The sequence below is a fragment of the Pholcus phalangioides genome, unplaced genomic scaffold (assembly GCF_987345545.1).
Source record: "Pholcus phalangioides strain wild (caught in Gottingen) unplaced genomic scaffold, Ppha-v1.0 ptg000009l_1, whole genome shotgun sequence".
Lineage (NCBI taxonomy): Eukaryota > Metazoa > Arthropoda > Arachnida > Araneae > Pholcidae > Pholcus > Pholcus phalangioides.
The window spans coordinates 54,849,130-54,875,594 of record NW_028301602.1 but is presented as its reverse complement, the minus strand read 5'-3'; the positions used below and the strand labels follow the sequence as shown (position 1 = coordinate 54,875,594).

The following is a 26,465-nucleotide window of genomic DNA, read 5'->3' as shown; positions in this document are numbered from 1 at the left end:
GTGCTGTCTATCGGTGGTCGCCATCAACACTCTGGCACGAAGCTAAAAAATTATCATTATCCACCAACATGCGAGTTGAACTGCAGAATGACTCAGCACTGCTATCATTTTCATATCAGTTGATCAAACTTGGCAATGGAAGAATTCCCGTAGACCCAAGCACTGGACTGATAACGTTCCCAAATGGATTTTGCCAGTTATTATATATATAAACTCAGTTCAAGAACTTGCAGACAAAGTCTTCCCAAACATTCAACAAAATGACCAAAACCATGAGTGGCTTTCTGAGAGCGATTCTGGCACCGAAAAATGAGTGGGAACAAGATCAACGGAAAAATCCTAAAAATTATTCCGGGAGACTCCACATCTTAAAAATCGGTTGACACTGTCACAGACACAGCGCAGACAGTTCTGTATCCTGCAGAATTTCTAAACTCTTTGGATATTCCGGGTGTGCCACCACACAATTTGACCCTCAAAGTCGGAGCACCTGTAATGCTTTTAAGAAATTTGGAGACACCGATACTCTGCTATGGCAACAGACTCTGCGTGAAGAAATTGCACAATTGCATCATTGAAGCAACGATTCTAACTGGATGTGCTGGAGGAGAAGACGTCTTCATTCCACGTACCCCAATTATCACTGAAGAAATGCCATTCACTTTCAAGCGATTACAGTTCCCGATTCGTTTAGCTTTTGCCATGACAATCAATAGAGCGGAAGGCCAGTTGTTAGTAGTGGCAGGTATCAACCTACTTGAGCCCTGTTTTTCACACGGACAGCTTTACGTCGCCTGTTCGCGTGTTGGTAATCCTAAAAATTTGTACATGTACACACCAGATGGAAAAAGAAAAAATATTGTGTATCCACAAGCGATTGCCTGAAGTTTTTAATTAAATTATTTAAAAATGAAAGTAAATTTTTTTTTACTTAATGCAGAAATATTTTGATTAAAAAATAATTAATAAGCTATATATATATGCAAATTTTTTACAGGGCGGGCAACGTCGCCGGGTATCAGCTAGTTACACTATAAATCGAAAAAACAAATTTGCTTTTTTTAAGAAGTATTGCGAATTTGTTATACGTAGTTATCAAGACATTTTGCAGGACAGGTTCTGGACATTTTTCAAGTAAGCGAATAATATTTTGCTGATAAAAAAATCGCCCCTCTCCTGTCAATTATCACCCTAAAACATTGGTTCTTCCAATTGGCGCCTTCTGCGGCCGCGTAGTTCACAGGATTCAAGATCCGGCCCTGATATTATGTGTCATCGTAGTCATTATCTCTAAATACTTTGGAAAAATTCTGACGGTAACTTTTTTTAATAGCAATTTTTGCAACTGGCCTTATAATTTCTTCCACCACTGTATAGGTGCATGTTTTTGTAATTCTCTTCAAAACGGCCATCTGTATAAGTTTTAACTCTTTTTCTGATAGAAAACATATTGAAAGCTAAATTCAAGAGCAACGCATCTTTTCCCGTCAGTATTTTCATAGCTTTTTCTCATGAGAATAATACTGTGTAATATATACACACTCACTCTTTTCCCTCAGCTTTTCTCCTCAAAAGCTAAACACCTGGAAAAAAGCCCTGATCGGAGCCGCAACTAGGTAATTCGTCAGCCGGGGCTGCCATGAATTTTGTCTCTCCCGTGCAATGTAGAAGGAACAGTTAAAAAAGGTGAATTCGACGCCGCCTCTGTCCAGCGCCTGGGGCATCAGATCAGCCTGATTCCCCCCCCCCTCCCCCAGTTGCAGCCCTGGCCCTAATAACTAGATTTTGTTGATAGCCTCAGATGAATGGAAAGTCTCCGAGCGATTTTTTTCTCCTTTTTAAATTTGAAATGATCTTGCCATTTTTGAAGGAGCAGAAAAAAAAAAACCCCTTAATAGCTGCAACGCCGTCGGAGGACAATATGCATTTGCCGGGAAGCATGTAAAAGTTTTCCCGATTGCTTTTCGGATTTTTGATTATGAAGCTATACAGCCCACACCCATCATCATCAACGAAGACACATTTGTTGGAAAAAGTAGTATTGCGCTCCACAATACAAACTCAAATTAATAACCGCGCGGGAAGTGATGTGTCCATAATTGCAGCTCCGATACATTCACCGCTACTCCTCCCTTATCCCGATAGGTATTGAATCGAATTATCAGACCATTAAAAGTCTCTGCGAGGATCAAACAAAAGTCGAGCCCTTCATGCCGAAAATAAAGAACCAAAAAAGATTGAAAAACCCCGTGTCGGCCCCACGCGGGGCCCCACGAAAGTATGGAAATAGAGCAATCTCTGGAAGGGGTGCCGTCGATCAATAGAACAGCCAGGAAGCGGTCGCTCGGTGAGAGCGCGCCACTAGTCACGGTGACGTCACGGAAGTGGAAGATCGAGGCAGCAGCATTACTGCGGCGGATTTTTTAGCTGTGTGTGACGAAAACGCCAAAAAAAGGGGATTTTTGTAGCAGTGCCTCCGCCATTTAAAAAGTATTGTTATTGGTGTTTGTGCGCGTCTGTCGAACATCTGCGAAGTTGTGCTGTTTTGTTGAATCGATTGAAATCGAACGTGTTTTTTTCAAGTGCGCAACATCATCACCACGAAGCGTTGGAAATCATCAACGCGGTGAGGGTCGTACGACGAAAGAAAGAGGGAGCGAGCGAGAGAAACGGCCCTCTCTTTGTGTTGTGCGGGTCGAAGAAGACAAATCACGTGGTGTTATTAGTGAGTAGTCCCTGTGTGAATGGAGTTAATTGTGTGCATCTCGTTTCGCAATTGTGCGCCGTACATTTGAATGTGAAATTATGGTTTCGTTTGGATTACCGTATGCACATCTTGAAGGTTACCCGTAGCTTAAGGAGGGCTCGGTCGGGCACTTCACAAAGATGATCACGTGGCTTCGTTGTCGAAACGCGCCATTTCAAGGCGTTGACGATTAAAAAAGTAGATTTAGTGTCCGTATATCCGCGTTTCGTTACAGTTATTTGTGGTGCCGATGAGCGGCGTCCGTTGGATTACTATGTACCGCCGAGATCACCCGTTGTTTGTTGGCTGTCGGCCGTAAGTAACTGTTGCTTTACTATTATTATTATTATTTTGCTGCTCCCCCTCGTGTGTGTTTGTTCTTCCACCGGTCGATGGAATCACTTGCATGTTATCGCCGGCAATATTTAGGGTATGTTGTTTAGCCGTTATGGCACCCGCCCTTACGAAGGCGGTTAGACAGGCTGATAGTTTAACTCATCATTTGCTGATGCCCCAGAAGAAAAATTTGGCGCTTATAGCTTCCAAGATTGATCAATTGTGTGGTAGCGACGATCGCACCGCCGCCCTTAACGGCCCGGGTAGCAAGCCGCCGAGGGCGTACAAAGGTGGCGGCAGTGCAGTGAGCAACGGCAACATACTTTCAAATGGAGATCCGCTTCCTTTCAAGCAATTCGCGTACAATCGACCGCTGGAGAACATCAAGCGGCTGAGCGCGAACGGTCTCAAGAACGGCATCTTCAACTCCAAAACCGTCAACAATGTGAACGGCCACTATAGCGATGTTGGCGGTCTCTCTCCGGCTTACGAAAGTGGGGAGCTTACGAATAAAATGAACGAAAACACTGTGGGCTCTGAAGAAAGGATGGGTCTAATTAACGCTAACACGTCGCTAGAAAGCGATTTCCAGCCTAAAAACTATAACCACCAATGTTTGTCTCCTGCTAGTTCAAATATGTCACCTAGTGGATCTGAATTTGTTAAAGACATTCCGACCAAATCTCCCGTCGAGTCCATCTTAAGTCCTATGGGCAGTCCTAAGTCAGCTTCGGGAGAAAGTACCTCCACCGTCACCACTCACAATCCTCAAGTTGTCACCTTCGCAGAACTAGAAGAAGCCAAGCAAGGCCACAGAAACCTCAATAAACGGGGCGAGGAATTGATGCTCAGGCTTCGTAAGTTGCAGATGTTAAGACTAGAGGGACATATGTGTGGTCAGTTGAAGGCTCTCATCAGCCATTACCAGAGAACGTTATCTATTCCGTGCCAGCGGCAACAAAGGCAAAATGGATCCAGGCGTGTTAAAGATGCTTCGGAGCTCAAATCGAGTTTGTTGCAGAGTGAGAATGTTCGAAGTTTATCAACCGCAGCCCTCGTTAGCCTTGTACGCAGCATCGAATCGTCCGATAATATTTCTGACAAAACTTTACAGTCTGATAAGGCTCCATCTGAAACTGGAGACACTCTCTTGGCTGAGTCTGATGGAGTTAAGTTAAGAACTGAAGAATCTAAGCAAGTTAAACAAGCCATTGGCTCTTTATTGATGTGTGTCAGACACCTGGAGTCAGCTGTTGATTCTGATGCTACAGAGAGTAGTTCTGGTGGAGAGAGCTGTGATGAATTCGATGGATGTGATGAGAAGAAGACCAATTATACGCCACTGTGAGTAATATAACTCATCTCATTTGGAAAAAAAATAAATATTGCAAATTATTTTGTTTTTTGAAATTCATATAAAGCTTGTTCCCGTATATTTTCATTTTTTTTCAAATGAAACATATTTTACGAGATTAAACATCTTGAGAAACAAGAAAACCTAAATTTATCTAGCAGATTCTTACCTTTTAACCAAACCTAAGAATGTAGAATTTGTGTCAATAAAACTTAGTATTGTGACCTTGATGTTTTCAAGCATAATTTAAAACAGCTATATGCTTTTATAGTGTTTTAGCACTAAAGCAGCAGCTACAGAATTGGGAATATGTGTTACAAAGGTATGTGCTTGATAGTGGGAGGGGGGGAAGACTTACTGAAATGAAGTATTTCTACGCAGAAGTTGGAGTCCTGTTTTTCCCCCACTCTGAAAACACTACAATATGAGACGATGTTGGGATCTGATTTCGGGTGTTCAGTTTGAAGGTCCCGTTACATGTATGCTTTTACGCGCACGACAGCTGTAAACAAATTCAGAACCACTTTCAAGAGAGTGCATGTAGAGGCGAAAAAAGTGTATGGTTAGGAGTGTACGCTGGAGCTAGTCATTTCAGTGTTCAACTGCGGTCTGTAATTTGCATCTAAAGGCAAACCAATCCTACAGGCAAAAACGGGGTGAATCCCTCGTCTCCTGTGTCATCTTCCTTACACAAATACAACGCCACAACAGGCAAAATGCCTAACGAGGTGGTTGAAAAAATTTAAAAAAGATTTATACAACATTTTTTCAGCGTCAATATATTTTCACAATCTATTTGACAATTCGTATTCCTTTTTTCAACGAATTATAATTTTAAAGAAATGACAGATTAGTTTCAAGTACAGTAATTACATTTATCAGGTTATTATAATAGTTTTCGAACTTTGATTTGGTTCCTTTATCCACAGACATTATCAGATTACTATTATTATTTTGATAACTTTGGAAGCTTTCATTTAGGCTCAGGGTGTGGAAAAATTTAATATAGTTTAAGTAAGGGCTGTTATAATCTATAGTCCTAAGTTCTGTTTTGTTTTTTTTTTAATAGAAAATATTTTAAGAAAGATTAGTTTCAAAAATTTTAGATTAACTATAGAAATATGTACATAATCCATAATTAATGTAAAATAATGCATTGATAGAAATTATTACAAAATTGATAAAAATCCAAAATTGAAGAAATATAATAAATGATAGCTTTTCAATAATTTGGGGTCCCTTTTTGATTTGGGGCGCTGGTTCCATTCCCGTTCAGTCACCCCATCAAGACACCTACCACTGTCCATGGAAATTTTGAAACCAAAATATTTAATTATTTAGACTTTTATTCAATAAGCATATTTTTGAAATTGGAAATGGATCTGGGGAACACAAAGTTAATGTTGATGTTTTTTAAGTCGTGGCTTTAAAAGGTTAAGACATGGGATTTAAATTTGACTTCGACACATTAGAAAAAAAAAAACTTTAAAAGGATTGGGGGTTGGTTGTAGAAAAGAACTTCTATTATCTGAAGGTTAACAATGATACTGTTTAAAAAGAAGCACCCTATTCATTAGATCCAGCCAGCTCTGCATTCATAGCAGGTGTTCAGTGGACAATGTGCGGTACTCTTTCATGATAAGATCATAAAAGATGTCCAGGGTCAAGGGATGTTCAAAATACAAAGTAAAAGGGACATTTCGTATTATATAAGATTATCACAGATTTAATTTAAAACCAAAAACCATGCAATATCACATGAATGATATCCAACTAAAAAAATGTATTAACCTACTATTCGCACTTTTAATTTTATTGCTGTCATAAGTCTAGTTTAGTGATTAGGCCTACTAATTAGGCCTACTAAGTAGAGATGTAAAATTCTTGAGAATAATCTTTTGGAGAATATTCTCTAGAATTCTTCTCTCATCAAGAAAAAAGGAGAACATTCTCTGGAAGGAATACTATTATAAATAATTTGAGAATATCCTTATAATTCTTGATGAGAATATCCTCCTGTTATTTATGATATAGTTACATATAATATCTTTGAGAATATTCTCTGGAAGGACTACTTTCATAAATTACTGGGGAATATTCTTATAGAAAATAATAAGAATTATTCTGAAGTTATTAATAGTTGTCCTTCCAGAGAATATTCTTCAGTTACACGAAAATGGGAATATTGAAGTTTGTAGACCCCAATATTAAAGTTTGAAAACAAGAAAATTAAACCAACAGAGTTGAATTGCACAACTTTTAAAGAAATATGAGTGATACAGAATTTAAGTGCATGTACATTGAAGAAAGCAGTTCAGTATCTTTGAGCGAGTCATCTCGCTTAACACTTTATTGGTGAGCAAATGGCCCCCCCTCTGGTCCGGCGCCAGTGTCACCAGAACTCCCAAGTTCCTCCCTAGTTACGGCCCTGCCTAGAATAGTTTAGAAAAAACACCCCTTCAAAGAAGCACTAAGCAGGCAATCGGCAGCAATGTAGACAGCCGCGATGCCCTAGACAAAGGTTGGCGATGTCTCTGAGGGCTGCGACGCATGGTTTGAAAAACACTGATGTACAGTATTTCGGTTCGTTTTTTTTTCGACAACTTTTCAAAGAGTTGAACTTGATGTATTATCTGCTTTGCTTAGATATGGAAGAAGGGGAAAAAAAGCTGAAAGATTTACGTTTTTTTCTTCTAAATGCTCAGGAAAATAATATAGCAATATTTCAAGAAATAAGCAACGGTGGTGTAATGAGAATTGCAGTTATATATTTAAAAGTTATAACATGATTTTGAAAAATTTAATGTTGTGGGTAATTTTTCTCAAGACTTATTATACAACAATCAAAATGCAATTGAAACCATTGAATTTTTGCGATATTTTATTTGAGGTTTATGGAGCGGGGGATCGTTTTCAAAGAAGTTGCAATTGTTTGATGTGGCCTCTTGAACGAGGTTACATTTGTGGTAAGGAATAGGGAAATATAACCTCAGGCAAGTTAGAAAGTAAAGCTTTTCCTTTTTTTTCTGTCTTAGGATTGCTATTTAGGATTTGATATTGAGAAAAGCGATAAGAACCCAACACCATGAAATTCAATTCGGGATCCCAAGGAAAAGAGGCAGGTGGGGTAGAGGGCTCAGAATACAAAGGAACAATTTAAAAGTTCCGAATCTTTGAATGAAGACCCTCATAAAATCTGCATGTAGGTCTTGAAAGTTTAGGGAATAACAATTCCCAGGAATTCTTGACTGTTGTTGTCTGAAGGACTCGTGTGTGAGAATAGGAAGAAAGAAAAAAGCCAAAACGAATACAGTAATGTCTCCTATGTTCTCTGAATTTTTTTAGAGTACACTTTCTCAACAAGTAAGGAGAAAATTATTGAAGCTACCAGGGTTCCGTCCCCTTTAATTCCACAGAACCCCAAAAAAGGTATCACGTAACCCTACGGTTCCACGGAACACTGGTTGGAAAACCCTGGGTTAGATTGCGTTGGGGGCGATGGGAGAAAAAAATTTCTGAAGAAGGGAGCGATGCGAGACAAGAGGTTGGGAAACTATGGTCTACTTAGTACCCTTTATACTCTGGAGCCCTTTCTAAGCTCATCTTTATTAGACAACCATAAATACATTTTATGGGCATTGCATAATATTTTATCATTTATATAAATAGTTTTTAGCTTTTGTAATTACATTTTTAATTAGGGGTTGCTGTATTTTAGAAATATATGATATCCATATTTGTTGTGAGCATCTTTTTCTCAGTCACCTCGTTGGGCATTTTACCTGTTGTGGCCATGCATTTGTATTTCATGACACACAACAATGTTTTACACGCATAAGAATATGTGTATAAAGTTACAAAAATTTGAAAAAATATATATTTCAATTTATTTATCATTTTTTGTATTGTTATGCTCAACAACATTGATTTGGTAGATTGAAATGAATACGACTGAGAGAAATCTATCAAGAAAAATATCTGAAATAAAGCCCTACAAAATCACACCATGATTTCAAAAAAATACTATGAAACCTTCATGCCTTTAATTACTAATTAACCGTTTAAAGGCCAATGTTCCATAAATGGAACATAGTTTTTATTTACAAAAATATCAGATAAAAATTGATTCAAACATTTCCGGTTTTTTATCGTATATAGACCAGAGTTCAAAGTATATTTTGAAATAAATTCAGAAACTTTAGGTTGATATAAACATTTTTGACAGAATTTTGAAATTTGACATTTTCTGGGCATTTTTTCAGCATTTCAATTAAAATTTGCGAAAATTTCTATTTTGAAGTAAATCGAAAATTATTTTGTGTGTTTCTACCACTTAATATATCAATCACAGTAAATCAATTAGTTTCTTTGTACTGTTAAACGTTAAAGAGCTATTTGCGTTCAAAAATGCATGTTCCATTTATGGAACATTGGCCTTTCAAGAGAGCAGGATATCTAATGTGCAGTGCGCTGCTTCGATTTTTCCCAGGGTATTGTCATCATTCTACATGTTTATAGGGGCTAATTCTGGGTAATTTGACACACAGGAATGTGCTTTCTGGGGTGGATTGTTTATATTGGGTGAGTTCTTTTTTATTCTTGCATTCTTAGAAATGTATGTTTTTGCGAACTTCAGACTAATCAAACCGAGTTCGACAATCCTAGAGAGTCTTGTTGTGTTCAGCTGAGTGTAACCATATCAAAAACATATCTCACATTAGAAGAAGCTGTAGGATATTTAGAAACTCTTTCAGATTCCGAATTAGAGGATGTAGATGTATGCAAATTACATGCTAATGAAAATGAATATAGATGAAGATGATATTGTTGAAAATGATCTAGCATCAACAATTGCAACTGATGTATGTGAAATGCTAAATAATGTTTCAACAAAGAGGATGGGGTGTTAGAAAACTCCTAAAATGTGTTCTTCAAAAGATGTAGGGCAGAAAAAAAGGACAAAAACGTAAGTGCAACACTCAACTTTTAAGAAAAGGCAAAACAGTTTTGAGCAATCCAAAAAAAAAATATTGCATGGGATAAAAAAAGTTCTTTTTAGAATCCGATCGAAACGTTGACTCTGGATTCCATTGGGAAAGATTTGCCATATGACCATTATAGCACGTTGGATAGTTCATTCAAAGTTGCAAGAAGCGGATCATATTTCGCATTTGAAATTCCGAAGAGAAATGACAATGAACATTCTACAAACGAAGGAGAAGTTAATTATTTATCCAGGTCCACGTTGTCAACTGAAAAAAATATGTCAGTTCATTTGATGGCCGTTATATTGTGTCTGCGACGTGAGCACGGTATGCGGTTTGCCAAAAATGTGTATAAATGCTACCAATGTAACAAACGGTCCATCAAATATATGTTTTCTTTCTTTTATCACTGACATTAGTAAAAATTTTGAATTTTCTGCATTCATTTTTATGTTAAAAAAGCCAGTGTGTTGCTTCTCTCCACCTCATCTTACTGACGTTACAGTGGGACTTGGGGTTGTAAGCGTATTTGTTTGTGATCTGGAACCAGGGTTTGACAGTTTTTCTGAAATGGGAAAAGAATGGGGTGGGGATAAACCAGGCGGAAGAAACTAGTTTTCCTTCAATAATTTATCATTTAAGTTAGATTTTATGCTTTATGCAAATGCATATTTTTTTTTGTAATGTTCAGTAAATTTAATTTCACTAATTAGGTATATAGATTTAACTGCATCCGTCTTTTGCAGGGTTAGTTTTTTCTGCCAGGAAAAAACTGTCCAACCCTGCTTCTTCCTTTTGTATTCATCAAAGGCACTGTAGCTTAGGTTAAGATACTGCCCTAAAGTACCAAAGGATGTTAAGAGGTCGCGAATAGAGATATAAAATTCTCGAGAATAATCTTTCTGAGAATATTCTCATCAAGGAGAATATTCAAGAATATTCTCTGGTAGGACTATTATAAATAACTTAAGAATATTCTGATATAAAATAATAAGAATTATTCAGAAGTTATTAATAATAGTGCTTCCAGAGAATATTCTCCTCGATGAGAATATTACTTTATATTAGAGAATATTTCATTCACTCTTTTGTAAAATATTTAGGGAATGAGGGATTCAAAAAAAAAAACCAATTCTGTATAATATAAACAAATATTGAAAAACGAAATTTTTTTATTTTCCAAAAGGTATAATTCCTAATAATTTAAGATAATATTCTCCTCGATGAGAATATTCTTCAGTTACTGCAAAATCTTTCTAGAGAGTATTATCAAGAATATATGTAATAATGTGTATTATAATAAATTATCTCAATAAATAACTTAAGAATAAAATTATTTTTGATAATATATTCTCTAGTAATTTATAATAATAGTCCTTTGAGAGAATATTCTCAAGAATATTGAATATTCTCTATCCACATCTCTTCTCGTCAAGAAGATGAGAACATTGAAGTTTGTAGACCATAATATTAAAGTTTGAAAGCAAGAAAATTAAACCAACATGGCTGAATTGCACAACTTTTAAGAAATGTGAGTGATACAGAATTTAAGTGTATGTGCATTGAAGAAAACAACAGTTCTGTATCTTAGAATGAAGGTGATTTATTTAAGAATAGCTTCCTTTATCAATCAACTTTGATTTAATTTCTTTTGTTGTGAACTTATTTTAAAATTAGATAAATTTTCAGAAATAATTTTTTAAGGTTTTAATCTAAAGGTTTCTAAAATCTTTTTTATAACCAAATTTTTAAAACCTCTCATCATGACCAGGATGATTAATTTGGGGGGGGGGGTGATTATACCAAAAACTGTTTTGTTGTAATGTTTCAGGCAATGAAAACTGATTTATATTTCACAATATAAACAAAATTAGTAAAAAAATTTAAATTATTTAAAAAAAAAATGAATATTCTCGATTATTCTCCAATTTTTACATCCGAGAGAATATTCTCACCTCATATCTTTAGTCACGAATTTGATATCTGGTTTGTCCTTGTAAGAAAATTTCCTGACACAGGGATATTACCATAGACTAAAGATATAATAGACCGCGCACGCTATTCATAAAACTTGTCGAACGTGAAGAAAAGATGAGCAGTATTGTCGGGGAAAGAACAGGTTCTGCGCTATTACATTTGGCTCATTTTCGCAGAACATAGTGATTTCGTGTTAATGCTAGGATGTTGTTGTAACGAAATTTGACTCGATGGAGTTGATGAAAACTTTCCTTCATTTCTTCAATGAATTTCATTCACTCTTTTGTAAAATATTTAGGAAATGAGGGATTCGAAAAAAAACCCAATTCTATATAATATAAACAAATATTGAAAAACGAAATTTTTTTATTTTCCAAAAGGGATAATTCCTAATAATTTAAGACTTTTGAGTTTTTAAATCCTATTATATATATAACCTATCTCTTATATATATATATATATATATATAGCCTATTTCATTTATATTTTTAAATATTCTCTTCTCATTCACTTTGTCACTTTTAATTTCGGAAATGTATTTTAACTAGGGGTTATTAAAATATAAAAATTATCTTCCAAGAACATTAAAATTACTTTAATCATACATTTATTTTGAGTATATAATTATAATGCATCATATTATGTTATGTAACGTAACACATTCACACTCATACCATATTCAGTCATGAGATATTTAAATAATAAGTAAAAGTTTCATTTCCAACATTCTTGAAAAACCTTTTATAACCTTATCACACAAAAATGTAAACACTTACGTAATATTTCAGGAATAAAATGAATTTTTCAAGAAAATTGCAAAACCTCATCGTCAGTACTTTTCTAAATTATAAGAAATGAAATTTCGTGTATCGTATATATGTAATAATTTAGAGTACGTAAATATATGTTACATGTCACATATGTGTAACCTCTTCGCTCCAGAAGTATACATATGTGAATCTTTATTTTTTTTTAGGCGTTAAGTAGTTTTTAGAATGATTCTTTCATTCAATTAATGTCTGAGGTACACATAGTGACTTCAGATCTTAACTCAGATAATCATAATAAAAGTATTGACTGAAAATTAATTAATCAATTAATTAATTGATTTTTGTTGTTTGAGGGCAATTTCACATACAACAAACACAAATTAATAAAAAAATTTCTTTTCTGTAATAGTTTTATCTCAGGCGTGAAGAGAGGTAAAAATACTATTTTTAGAGGTAGTTATACATTTTTATGCAAAACTGCCATTGTCTAGAGGGTGTGTTTTCATTACATTCTATTTAAATATTTGCCATAAATTCCTCATTCTGAAAAGCATATTTTCTTCAAGTTGAGCGAAACCCGAATAAACTCACTAGCTCGCCAAATCTTGCGGAGACGTATATTTCAGTTAAAAGTTAATAAAACTCATTACTTCAATCATTTATTGCCAAAAATTATATTAAAACGTTTAATAATGGCTCATGACATTTGAATTTTACCAAAACTTGGAACTTTAATTGAATTAAATCCAAAATGGAATCGTTAAAAACTGAGTCTGCATCCGAAAGCCATTGAATTGTCAATTTAATATTCCAATTTTTAATTTATAAGAAGGGGAATAAGCAAAAAAGTATTCCCTTGTGAAAGGATGCTGGTCCCCCTTTCTTAAACCGTTCAGAACATCCGAAAGCTGCGCAAGTGTTGGCCATTCTAATCAAAAATAAGACAGCGCGTGTAGATCGTCATACGAGTAGCCATAAGGAAATCATTGAAAGCGAGATTCCCTGACCAACCTTTTGACCGGAGTGACGTGACTCCGATCTTTGCTTCACATTGTAACCCCTTGCGCGCGAACTAGAGTGTGCGCGTAAGAATAATATAGATATATTATTCTTACTCTGTGGATATTACAAAAACGGTGACGTGACCGCTACCACAGGGAGTCTCACACCAATGGGTTAGTGCACCACCCTTTCTGTCAGTATAAAAAAGCTGTTCGGAATTGGCAATAAATTGTAGGTCCCAATCTAATTATCTAATACAGCGGTTCTCAACCTTTTTTGACTCGCGGAGCCCTTTTCTGTACATATTTTTATGGCAGAACCTTGTAGGCCTTTTATTTTCTTATCTATCAAATTTACTGATTCATTTTATTTTCCTCGAGTTGCCGCGAAGCCCCGGGAGGTGCACACGGAGCACCGGTTGAGACCCGCTGATCTAATAAATGACCATGGTGCGACTAAAATGATCATATTCATCATTTACATTAAGATGTAAGCTTAGGCAAATACATTTGAACACCACTAATCAGGGTTGGTAAAAAAATGTGTTTTTGTTTTTTAGGTTTAAACCGGTTTTTTTGTTTTAAATGGTATTAACATTAAAAACAATGAAATTTCTGAAAAATCATTCAAACTTCCAATAATTAACTAAAATAAAATGTTTATTAATGTAATTAACACAGTATTCCCATGCTAATTAATCAATAAATATTTATTACATTTTAACAAAAACCACCTTTTCAAATTTAATTATTTTTTGCTCAACTCAATGGATTATTGTGTGTTTGAAAATCCTTTTAATGTTGTTATTAATCATATAATATATAAAGGTTTTTCTCCAGTTACTTTCAGTATACTTAATTAGGAAGCTATTTTGCAAAAAGTAATACAAATTAAGTGAATATAATGTATTTAATGAAGCATAAATAATGCAGATTAATTAGCAATGATTTACGATATACAGGGTGATTATAACTAAGGTTCTGATTTTAAAACACTGTAAAAAAAGAACAATTGTCAGAATGACTTGAAAATTGACATGAATATTCCTGAAACAATTCAATTTTATTTGATAAAGGGGAAAAAATACTTAAAAATGTAAAATTAATGACACATCATCCAACATGTGGGAAATTTGCTCGCAGAATGGAAACGATAGCCAGTCATGGCAGAATAATACCTTAATTATAGCATTTCACGATTTCATAATTCATGGAAACATCACAAAAAACGAAGTGATTGCACAAATAACTACAACTTACTTAAGAAATGTTAAATATGTTGTTCACCCCGTGTTCTGGCTATGAGATTGAAAGCACAAAAATTCTTGTTCGACAACAGAATCGGAGTATGCCATGGTCATAATGTGGATGTGCTTGCAATTCAGCTTTATTAAACCAAACGTGGGCCCCCCCCCCCCCCGTTAATATTCCTAAGGAACTTCTAACATATAGGGGATGTGCTGGAGATTGCTTATTCACCAAAAGTTTGCAATCTGACCACTGTTTATAACATTTTGAGGTACCCCCACAGCCAGAAGTTGCAAGGGTTAAGGTGCATCCTGTCAAAATGGGTCTTCAGCAGCTGCTATTGCAATGTGCATCTTCATAGAAGTTCTATCCACACACTGATGCTGTGGAAGTGCCGAAATGATGTGGTTGCACAAAATAGATTTATACTGCTGGCAAAGTACAGCATCATCTACTTGCGCATTTTGCACTTTTTTCTTTTGCCAAAGAAACTTCCATTGCAATTTTCAAGTCATTCTGATCAGTACTTATTGTATAGTTTTGGAATCAAAACTTAAATTATAATCACCCTGTATATAGCTGATTATTTTTCATAAATCTGTTATTACTATACAGTAGAACCTTGATTAACTGGGCTTAACAGTGTGTGTGTGTGAAAGTATAAAAAAAAAACTATTGAATATTAAGACTGGGAGATATACAGTAGGAGATATGCTACTTCTTATGGGAAAGAAAATGAAAATGTATGTGAGGTAATGTAACCACTATAGTCCGTTTCAGGTTAACTTTGCAGTGAAGAGGAAGCTACGAGGGAACCGCATCACTCGTTGCTATGACAACGAAAGCCTCTTAACCTATGTATCCATGCGCGGCCTCGGTAAGGTATGGCTGATTCTCGCCAATCTCGCAGAAAAAAATATTTTTTACGTGTAACGTAATGCTTGTAGAAAACATTGCAGTCAGTTAGTAACAAAAAATTAGCTAATGAAAAAAAAAAAAATCACTGTCGATACTTTCAGAAATCAAAGTTGCGGTTTTTGAAATCATTTTTTTTATTGAAAAGTATCTTAGTAACTCCTATTAACCCGGTTTTCACGTTTGAATTTGGGAATAGCCCCAAATAATAATGAAAATGATACAGAAAAATTTAGAATTCTTTTACTCACTTTTCTTGCCGAAATTTTCGTCGCTCACCCACCCGAACGCATATACGTCGATGCCACTTATTATCACTACAGTTTTAGTCATTTTTCACGGATTCCCATTCTATGGAATCCTCACTTGACGTTGTAGAATTATCTGATTCTTTATTACTTATTAATTGTTGTTGCTCCAACATGTGTTCCATCAGGCCACCTGCAACCCAAAATTCCTCTTCTTTTTCAATAACGTGCTTTATGCATTATTGCCAAAAAGAACGGAGAACGTTTTAGCGTGTCTATCTCTGGTGAAAAGCAAGATACAACTGTCACAGAAGAAAAAAATACACTGCAAGCCTAAACCATTGTGGGTCTCTCTCTCTCGCTTATTTATATTTATCTGGAGAGACACTGAAGGGTCATCTGGAGGAACAGCCTCTGCTGTGGGGGAGGAAGTTGGTGTGGGTGAAAAAGAGACATTACTTATGTCAACACCCTCCGCTATCGGCTATTGGAATTCAGAAACCACCCCTATCCTACGAACACGGCAAGAAATAGGTATAAAAAAAAGGGGGGGTCTGGAACCGTAACCTACCCCCATAAAGAGAGCCTCTCACAACGGTATCGGCGCTGTCGTGAAAGAGGGACACTTCCTGTAATCTATAAGTGAATATCTGAATTCGTTGGAGGTTATTTTCGCGAGAAAAAAAAAACCTGATTGAATATTCGTCTGGGTGTGTAGGCCTATAACTACATGCAAAACTGAATGAAAAATTGTATCGGAAAAAATTCAACAAAATGACGATATAATATATATATATAACTCTGTGCAATCAAAAAAAAAAAAAGCACGATAGTAATATTGGCGGGGAAAATTTCTTGGAAATCGCGCCAAAATGTTCTTGAGCTCGCCATAGATTTTTGATAATGGTAACCAATATATTTCTAATTTAAAAATTTTAAACGAATATACATTGGTTCAAAACGGTATTTTTTCAGTATCTTTTTCAAAATCATAAAAAAATTTGAAATATTCTATATAAATGATCATCAGAAACCTCCGATGTATGGGAACTATATTTTGCGCGAAGGAATACACTCTCTACCTTTTTCTCCACTGCAAAGTTAACCTGAAACAAACTATAGTACACTAGTCTTTGTCCTTTAAGGACAGCTGGTGTCTTTATTGGATTATAGGACCACCTGCCCCTAGCATGATGGTGTCACTACTGTAGCTGCTTCTTTGTGAAGGGAAAAAGAAACTCTGTGAGATAATACACCACTACATTTAGATGTGTGATGCAATCCTTATTCATGAATTTGCTAAAAATAGAGCATCAGAATGTAGCCAAAGGTTAGAAAATGTTGTAAGAATGAGAAATTGTGTCTTTTATATATAACTTTAAATGACTAAGATACTTCATATGAAAAATATATATATATATTCTGGCCACTTTTATGAGACTTTTTGAAAAGAACCACTTGTAAAATCTCATGTCATTTAAAGATATACCATCAGAATGTACCGCAAGGATATAAAATGTGGTAAAAATGAAACATTTTGGCTAATAATGAACCAATATGATATTTTTCAAGGGAAAAAATTATATTTAGGTCACTTTTATTTGATTTTTTGAAAAAAACCACTTGGTTAAAACCAAACAACCCTGCCACTAATAAATTTAAATTAGGCCTGTGACAATTTATCAATGAATTATAAAAATTATGTCAGTCCTTTGGCCAAGGTCACATATCTAGATGAAGCTCTTCATTAGACTTGGAGAAATTTCATTCAAAATCTAATTTCAATTTAGTTGACAAAATTATTTTCAACTTATATGTAAAATTTTGTGACAATAGATTTAAAATTGTAGATTTGCATAGAAAACACACACACATATATATTGAAAATCAATGTTATATATATATATATATATATATATATATATAACATTGATTTTCTATATATATATATATATATATAACATTGATTTTCAATATATATGTGTGTGTTTTCTATGCAAATCTACAATTTTAAATCTATTGTCACAAAATTTTACATATAAGTTGAAAATAATTTTGTCAACTAAATTGAAATTAGATTTTGAATGAAATTTCTCCAAGTCTAATGAAGAGCTTCATCTAGATATGTGACCTTGGCCAAAGGACTGACATAATATATATATATATATATATATATGGGTAATTCCATGTGTGACTTACTACACGACATCAATTTTTCAGCAGGGGTGCAAGAGCTGTGCTGAAACGGTTCTCTTGCTACATGGTGCGCGAAGGCACTGAATCCCTATGCATTTGCGCCAATTCTTGTTTGTGATTCGCGGAGGTACCGCTAATGCACCATAGTGTGTCAAATACCCGGAATTTAGGAAAAAGAAGCATGAAAATTTTGTTCACTGGGACCCGTTCTTTCCGAGACACGGAAAAAGATATGGAGGGAGAAACTTCAATTTTTTTTCACTTCCCACCATCTACCTCAATCGTGTTATCTCGTGACCTTGGAAAGTAGTTTTTCCAGCTTGAAGTATAGTGTCCTATACTCTGTTATTGGTTAACCGGCGGGCTATCAAAGTCCCTGAATGAATATGCCGAATTTTCCGATTTTGGAGACCGTTTTTGCTCCTGCGGGTTATATACTGAAAATAATGGTAATTTCGCGGCTGCTAACCTGCGTTCAAAGATGCATACATCGAAAAGGGGATTGGTTTACTCATTTAAATTACCGACATTTTTCGAAGATCGTTGGGGAAAAATGGGATCTGTGAAAACTCCAGCTAAAATATTCATAGTTTTTTCATCTAGCCATTATGCGGTCGTGTGGTTATCATCGACGGTTGCCGATCGTGACAATTTCACATCGCGAAAATCCGGATTTGGTGAACACGGGGCGGCTCGGGGAAAAAATTTCTACCCATTGGGAATCTGTTTTTGGCGCTACTGACTGCGTTTTTTTTTTGGTCAACAAAGCTTTTTTCACCCTTTCAACTCCATTTGGCACCCCTAGAGCGGCGCCCAATATGGCCGCACGGTCCGCCACTGCATTGGTGGGGGAGGGGCATGCTCTTAACAATAGTCAAAGGAAGGAGTTTGTACTAGGAGCATGTACTCATTTTACATAACTTCTGTGAGATACCCTTTTTATATTAATGTCCTACCTTTCCAAAACATAACTTTGGACTAACGTTTGCACTCTTTCTTGTTTTTTGCACTCCCTCTCGTGCATTGCCGGGATGGTACATTACTCCCTCACGTATTGCTGGGATGTTGCTTAACATTGTATTACCAACAGAACTATTAATTATGTGTGATGAATGAGTTGCACTACAATGCAAAGAATTACAAGAAGTGAAATCAGTTCGGAGAATAGATAGATAGATCTTGGGCAGATATATTCAAACTTTGTAACCTTGAAAGCAGCCCAAAGTTCAAAATTTTTGCTGGTTTTGGTGAAGGCTTTTTTATCTTTAGCACGTGGTAATGCAGACAGTGAAAGAGAGTTCAGTGTTAACAAAAGTCTGTTTGAACAGTGAAAAATCTGTCCATCCTATGCTTTAATGGAATAAGACACGAAATCATATGTTCAAGAGCATGAAAAATTTTTCTCGTTTTTTGCATTTTGCTTTTAAATTTAATAATTCCTTCAGATTCTGTGAGAAGCTAATTTTTTTTTTTCACGGAAACCCTTATTATATTCTGCACGCAATTTTTTTTTGCTATATCAGGATGAATAAGATCTTGGTGTTCAAGAAGCAGCAGAAATTCTTGCTGCCTCGGTTTTTAGTATGCATGTTGCTTAATTTGAAAAGAGTAATAATTTTTATTCGTCATTCCAGTAATGCATGTTTTAGTAGTTATAGTTACATAAGATAATTCAGAAAAAATTTAAATGGATTTTAATTTGTGAAGGAAATTTATTTAGACTTATTTGTTTCAACCATTTTTGGCAAAACTTTTGGCATTTCACAGAAAAATTACTCCTTATATTGCAGATATAGTTCGTTTTTAGTTCTGCTCCAAAAATTAAATTTGCTGCTCCGAAATAGATGAGGGGCGCTTGCACCCCCGTTTCAGGCATTATAGGGTGAATCAAAAATACACTCAGCAGTAAAAAAACTTTTTTGTATATCAATACTTTCCTAGGTATGCATATTATTTTTAGCAAATAAAGAGACACACTACCTGAACAGAACTCGTTTTTTAGATTTGTTTTTAAACTGATTTCTTCTGATCTCATCAATGAGAAAAATTGCTGTATCATAATTGTGCTGAAGAGTTCTACATTACAGGAAATAAAATTCAAAAGATTTTAGGAAAATTCATTTTTTAATTAAATTTATTTCATGTTACTTTCACTACAATTGAATTGTGACTTAAACTACACAATTACCATTTATAAATTAAAGCAACAACAGTGTATATAACAACTATATCAACCCATTACATAGTTGGAAAAATCAAAATTTTCAAATGTCAAGTAACATCTACGGTCAAAATTAGGTTGTGGCAGTTTTTTAATGTTCATATCAGTATCAACATCACAAATATCATCTTTTGATGGCCAAGTAAAACAGAACTGACATTTTCTGTTTGTCAACTACTTGGCCTGCAAAATACTTCATTTTGCATTTCCCTGGAAATGGAATTAAAATCCAGTTGCCAACATTTATTTCACACTTTCCTTTGGCAGGCTCATCATTATGCTGTTCTGCTTGAACTTCTCTGGTTTGCAGGTTTATTATAGTGAAATGCTTTGGTTTTGAAGACATACATTAGCTACCTTCAACACATAATCTGCAACTTTTATGAAACAATGCAGTTCCGTTGTATTAGAGTTAAAATGCAACAGCAATGTATTAGAGATTTCATGTTCTTTTTACATTCTCAAAAACGCTTCTTGTTTCACATAAATATGTTGTAGAAACCGAGGTAATTTTTCTTCCAGTTTCGTGAATGTGTCATTCAATGTTGAACAGATTTTTTGTTTCATAACATTTGTTTCATTTTTCATCCACTGAGAAAACTTGACTTCTTCCTCTAGATGTATTTCTAAATCACCAATTATACCATGAATTTTCTTTGAGCTTCCAAGGTGATCACATGATTGGTAATAAGTTTTCATTACTTTCTTCACGTATAATCAGTTTAACAAAACCAGACGTGCAGTCAGGAAAAAAACTCATTCCATCTAGTATAAGTCTTAACATTTTCATGATATATACACAAACATAAATTTGTTGGTGATTCGTGTCTCAAGCAGATGTACGCTGGACGATACTAATAAAACTTAGAAAGACCAATCTTGATGTTAGTTTTCATTTTTAAAAATTTCATGTGCTTCTACAAGAGCCATGCATAGATATCTTTTCTGTACCTTGGATTTTTACCACATGGATCTCTGATAATCAGTCTTTTGTACCAGGTGCCTGGTAAGACAAGAACCTTTTTCAAAAAAAGCTTCCACTTGCAGTTTCACATTCTCGTCAAGTCTTGCAACTTGATTTTGGAAGAGGTGGCTGTACAATACCTGGTAATAATTAATGAGCTAATTTTTAATAACTGCTTTAGATTTATTTGGACTGTTAGATAAACTTCTCTTAACTTTTGCAACAGCTTTTTCAAATGAATGCACACTCTTAGAAGCTTTTGTGGGTGAAATTGCATCAGAGCATTCAGTGTCTTGTTTTTATTGTTATATATATTTACCCTTCAAGATTTTCTTTCAAATGTTGAGCTAAATCATGCTTTCAAACTATCTAGATCAGCGTTTCTCAACTGGTGCTCCGTGTGCACTTCCCAGGGGCTCCGCAGCAGCTCGAGGAAAGTGAATAGTGTATCAAATCAGTAAATTTGATTAATAAATAAAAAAGATCGGAAGGGTTCCACCATATAAGTTATATACTAAAAGGGCTCCGCCATAGAAATTCTATGTTAAAAAGGGTTCCGCGAGTCAAAAAAGATTGAGAACCGCTGGTCTACACTGGTGTAAGAAATTAAGAGAATTTGCAGACTTGGTCGATTATCTCTAGAACTACTGTACCGATTTTAATGAAATTTGATATGTACATACATTGATACAATACAAAACAAATAACCATTCAATACTTGTAATACACACGCATGAACGTGCGTAACACTCGTTGGAGTCGGAAGGTATGCAACAGCGGTTGCAGAATAAACAAAAAATGGGTTAATAGGGGGTATGGTCCCTTTTTACAGATATACAAAAAGGCTCGCAGCGTGATATCATACTTGAAATAAGGCAGTTAATCATTTCCTGTGGCAATTGGTCCCACTCATTCAGCAACGCTGTTTTCATTCCCTGGATGGATCTTGGAGGGGGGTTGCGAGTTGCATTTCCCCTTCCCAGAGCGTCCCAGACATGTCTATAGGGTTAAGGTCTGGCTGGCCTATCCATCCGGCGAATATCCTCATTCTCTAGAAAATCGCAGAGCAGAAGAGCTCTATGTGACCTCACGTTATCGTCCATTAAAATGAACTCTGGGCCAACTGCACCCCTGAAAAGGTGAACATAGGGCTCCAAGACCTCATCCCTATACCTCACACCAGTCACAGTGCCTCTTTCAAAGACATGGAAAGGTGTGCGGCCATCCAACATGATGCCTGCCCAGACCATTAAACCTCCTCTGCCATAATGGTAGATTTCGCGGACATTGGAGGGTAGGTAGTGGGTCCCTGGTTCTCTCCATATGAACATACTGTGAGAATCTGTGCTTAGGCTGAACCGGGACTCATCAGTGAAGGGAACATTCACCCATTGATCCATACTCCAATCTCTATGCTCTCTGCACCATGATAAACGAATTCTCCTGTCCGTAGAAGTGAGCGGGACGCAAACAGCAGGTCTTGCAAACAACCCTCTCTCATGAAGTCTTTTGGAAACAGTCACCCTTGATACACGGGTTCCTGTGGCTGCATACAAGTCACGAGAGAGCTGAGAAGCTGTATCACTACTGTTACGCCTTGCTATAGTCGACAAATGACGATCTTCTCTGGCCGTCGTAGCTCTTGGACAACTTTGCCTCTAGATGGATCCAGTATCTTGGAACTGTTGCCATAAGTTACACACGACGCTGGGCGTTAAATGGAACTCTCTACAAATCTGGACTTGAGATTGGCCTGCCCACAATTCGCCACCTCATTCGATCATCTAAATGTTGGTGGTTACTCATTTTTACTGTTACAATTTGAAATTAACCAATTGCTGCAAAGTAACCCAAAAAATTCGCCGAGGTGTGCTAGCGAACGAAATGTGTCTTAACTTACGCGTGCTTATAAAGCCTCTTTCTCTACTGGCTCCGCCTACACACATGTGTACGCTTACGTATTTGACGTACAAGATTTGCATTTTTGTCTAGAAGCAGTGGTTTTACATTCAGTTTAGTTCTTTTCATGAAATTCGATAAAATATGCAAATTCTCTTAATTTATTTTACCAGTGTAGATGAAGCAGCCATTTTGGAAGCCTGGTGTTGCCACAAAATGCATACAAAAATATTGTCAATATGAAATTTTTAAGGTTTGGTTAATGTACTTTCCCCTATATAAGGCCAAAATCCTGAGAAAAATAGTTTATAAAATACCTTCCAGGCCCATAATTAATTTTAAAACATCCTAAATTATATGAATTTATGCAGTTCAATATTATTAAAAGACACTATGAAGACAAATTTTCATGCTTGAGAAGATATAAATAAAATGTTGAAAAATATATAAATAAAAAGTTGAAATCATTGTTATTGCATGAATATACAACTCAAAAGTAGGTCTGTCTAATTACTTCATATTTAATTTTGTGGGCTTCGTATGGCTAAGCAAACTCAATATTTCAAAAATCGAGAATTCAGTTCAATTTTTTTAAATTATTGATGTGTTGGAAAACCCCAACTAAATTTCCGCATTGCTAACCATAAAATTGGCAATTGTAACACTGATTTCTATGGGGATCACACTTTGTCTGGCGCTCAATGTGATACTGATGATACTGTCTATTCAAAAAGCCACATTACTCAGGATTGAAAAAGTGACAAACCATTATAAAGGCATAAACTATTATACATAATACTGGCAGCATTAAAGAAGTGACAAACTATTGTAAAACTATATGCATGTCTGAAAATTATATCAACTATTATATATGAAAATTATATACTATTATATGAAAAATATATCAAATATTATATATGAAAATACACTGCTGGCCATCCAAATTGCAACACCGAGAAAGACAAGAGATATCGCAACAATATTTATTTTGTAGATAACATGTTGACCAAGCATCAAATGATTAAATTTATAGACTTCTGTGAAGTGTGGTTCCTGCCAAAATCAGTAGCCAGAGTAGCTGCCATTGTTGGAGATCACCGCTGCCACACGCCTCGGCATCGATTCAAAGAGACTTTGGATGTGTTCTTGGGGTACAGCAGACCAAGCAGCTTCCACGCGTTGCCAAAGTTGATCTGGTGTGGCAGCTGGAGATGTAATCTCAGTCAATCGTTGAGCAACCATGGACCACATGTTTTCTATCGGAGAAAGATCCGGAGAGCGAGCTGGCCGGGGAAGCAATTCAATCTGGCGATTGACGAAGAACCTTTGGGCAATGCGTGCCACGTGTGGTCGCGCATTATCCTGTTGAAATATGGCCGTGGGCAAGCCCTGAAGGTAAGGAAGGACAACTGGCTCCAACACCTCTGAGATGTAGCGCTAGCTTTTTAAAGTACCGGCAATGCGTACTAGAGGATTGCGAGAGTGATATCCAATACCGCCCCATACCATAATACCCGGTGCAGGACCAGTGTGGTGGTGCATAACGCAGCTGTTCAGCATCCTCTCTCCACGGTGTCTCCAGACTCGAATCCGACCATCGTGGTGTTGCAGACAGAAGCGTGACTCGTCAGTAAAGACAATTTCATTCCATTGTGCCATCCACATCCTTCTTTCATCGCACCATTGGCGGCGGAGACGTCTGTGGTTCTGCGTCAAGAGTAGACGAAGCAATGGACGTCTTGCGGACAGACCACTCTGCTGTAAACGGCGTCGAATGGTACGCGCAGACACTGGATGATGCGGTACAGACTGAATGTGCTGTGCTATAGTTTGTGATGTGGCTGAGCGATCCGCCACTGCCATACGCACAATGCGCCTGTCATCACGTGAAGTGGTGCACTGAGGTGGATGCGATCGAACACGTCGGTCGTCGTACCCTCCTGCATCCAACGATCACATATCCGCATTACAGTTGTTTGGTTTCGTCCAACACGACTACCGATTTCCCTGAAAGATAATCCACAATCTCGGTAGGCCACTATCCTTCCTCTGTCGAACTCGAATACTTGATCAAAAGATGATCACTGTTTTCTACGAGGCATAATTGATCGCTTTTTTGAAAAAACCACAAGAAAAACACAATTGCCGTACTTCAAATCGTCAATCTCCAATCCTTAAATAGCGCTTTGAAGTGGCGCCACAGGCGCGCGTGATGTGCGTCTGCGCTGAAATTCTAATCATTTGCATATCTCACCTCCGCTAATGCATGTTGTAAATTTCATATTATTTGCATGCTTCCTTCAGGGTGTTGCATTTACGGTGGCCAGCAGTGTATTATCAACCACGGTAAACATTCCTAAAGTGATCGTTGAGGTCTGGGTACCATTGTTGCCTGAAAGTTTTTTGCTTATTTTGGTATTTGTTCAGCTCTGAGAAACTTTTCAAGTAGCCTATCATTCAAGTCGGGTCCCGTTTGGTATACACTATCTACCAATAAGTATTTGGACACCTGTGATAGAAAAGAAAAACTAACTTTATTCAAAATCAATAGTTGGTAGAGCCTCCGCGAGAGGCAATTATATCGTGAACCCTCCGGGGCATACTTTCCACAAGTCCTTGTGTGACGGCTAGTGGTATTTTCTTCCACTAGGCTTGGAGAAGACATGTCAGTTCCTTCACCGATTTTGGACGGGTAGGGCACCCCTTAATTCGGCGATCCAACTCGTCCCAGAGGTTCTCGATAGGGTTCAGGTCTGGGCTCTGGGCAGGCCAGTCCATTCGATGAACCCCATTGGCACCATACCAAGCCTTGGTTAACCTCGCAGTATGACAGCTGGCATTGTCGTCCTGGAAGTAACAGGGGTCCTCCCTGTAAAACTGCCACAACGTAGGAAGCACATTGTCATCCAAAATAGTGCAGTAGGCATCGGCGTTGAGCTTACCATGAATGGGGACCAAGGGTCCCAGTCCATACCAGGAGAAACACCCCCAGACCATAATTCCACCTCCGCCGAACTTGACTGTTGGCACAATGCATTTTGGCAGGAGACGTTCTCCAGGCAGACGCCAGACCCTGCCATCCGAACAGTAGGGGGGAACCTTGATTCGTCGCCCCAAAGAACCCGTTTCCACTGATCTACGGTCCAATTTCGATGTGCTTTGCACCACATTAACCGAGCAACGCGGTTGGACTTCGTGATCAAAGGCTTATGGGCAGCAGCACGACCATGAAAACCAATCAGATGTGTTTCCTTACGGATAGTATTCATTGAAACAATACTCCCGGATGCCTGTTGAAACTCCTCGCGGATGAGGGCCATCGGTTGGGTGCGGTTTTCCGAATTTCTCTGGACAGCACCCGTCGGTCTCTATCTCCCAGTTTCGTTGGTCTGCTGACTCGGGGCAAATTCCGACAATCACAGCTCACCTTCCACTTCTTAATCACATAGGCCACTTGATTTTGGGTACTTCAGCTCGCTGGATATGTCCCTTAAGGATCGGTCATTTTTGTGATACCCGATAATTGTACCTTTCTTGAAGTCAGAGAGCTCCGAACTGCGCGGCATCTTGCATGCGACTAATGCCGATGTTGTTTCCTACACTAT

General features: G+C 36.8%; 1 protein-coding gene across 1 annotated transcript in view; it reads left to right on the top strand.

Moving 5' to 3' along the window:
• Window positions 1-2,384: 2,384 nt before the first annotated feature.
• nsl1 (non-specific lethal 1) overlaps window positions 2,385-26,465 on the top strand; it is a 95,406-nt gene continuing 71,325 nt past the window's right edge. The window contains exon 1 of the mRNA XM_089236557.1: window positions 2,385-4,426. Within this exon, the coding sequence (XP_089092683.1) occupies window positions 3,153-4,426 (1,274 nt within the window). The 5' untranslated portion in view covers window positions 2,385-3,152. The remainder of the gene's footprint in view (window positions 4,427-26,465) is intronic.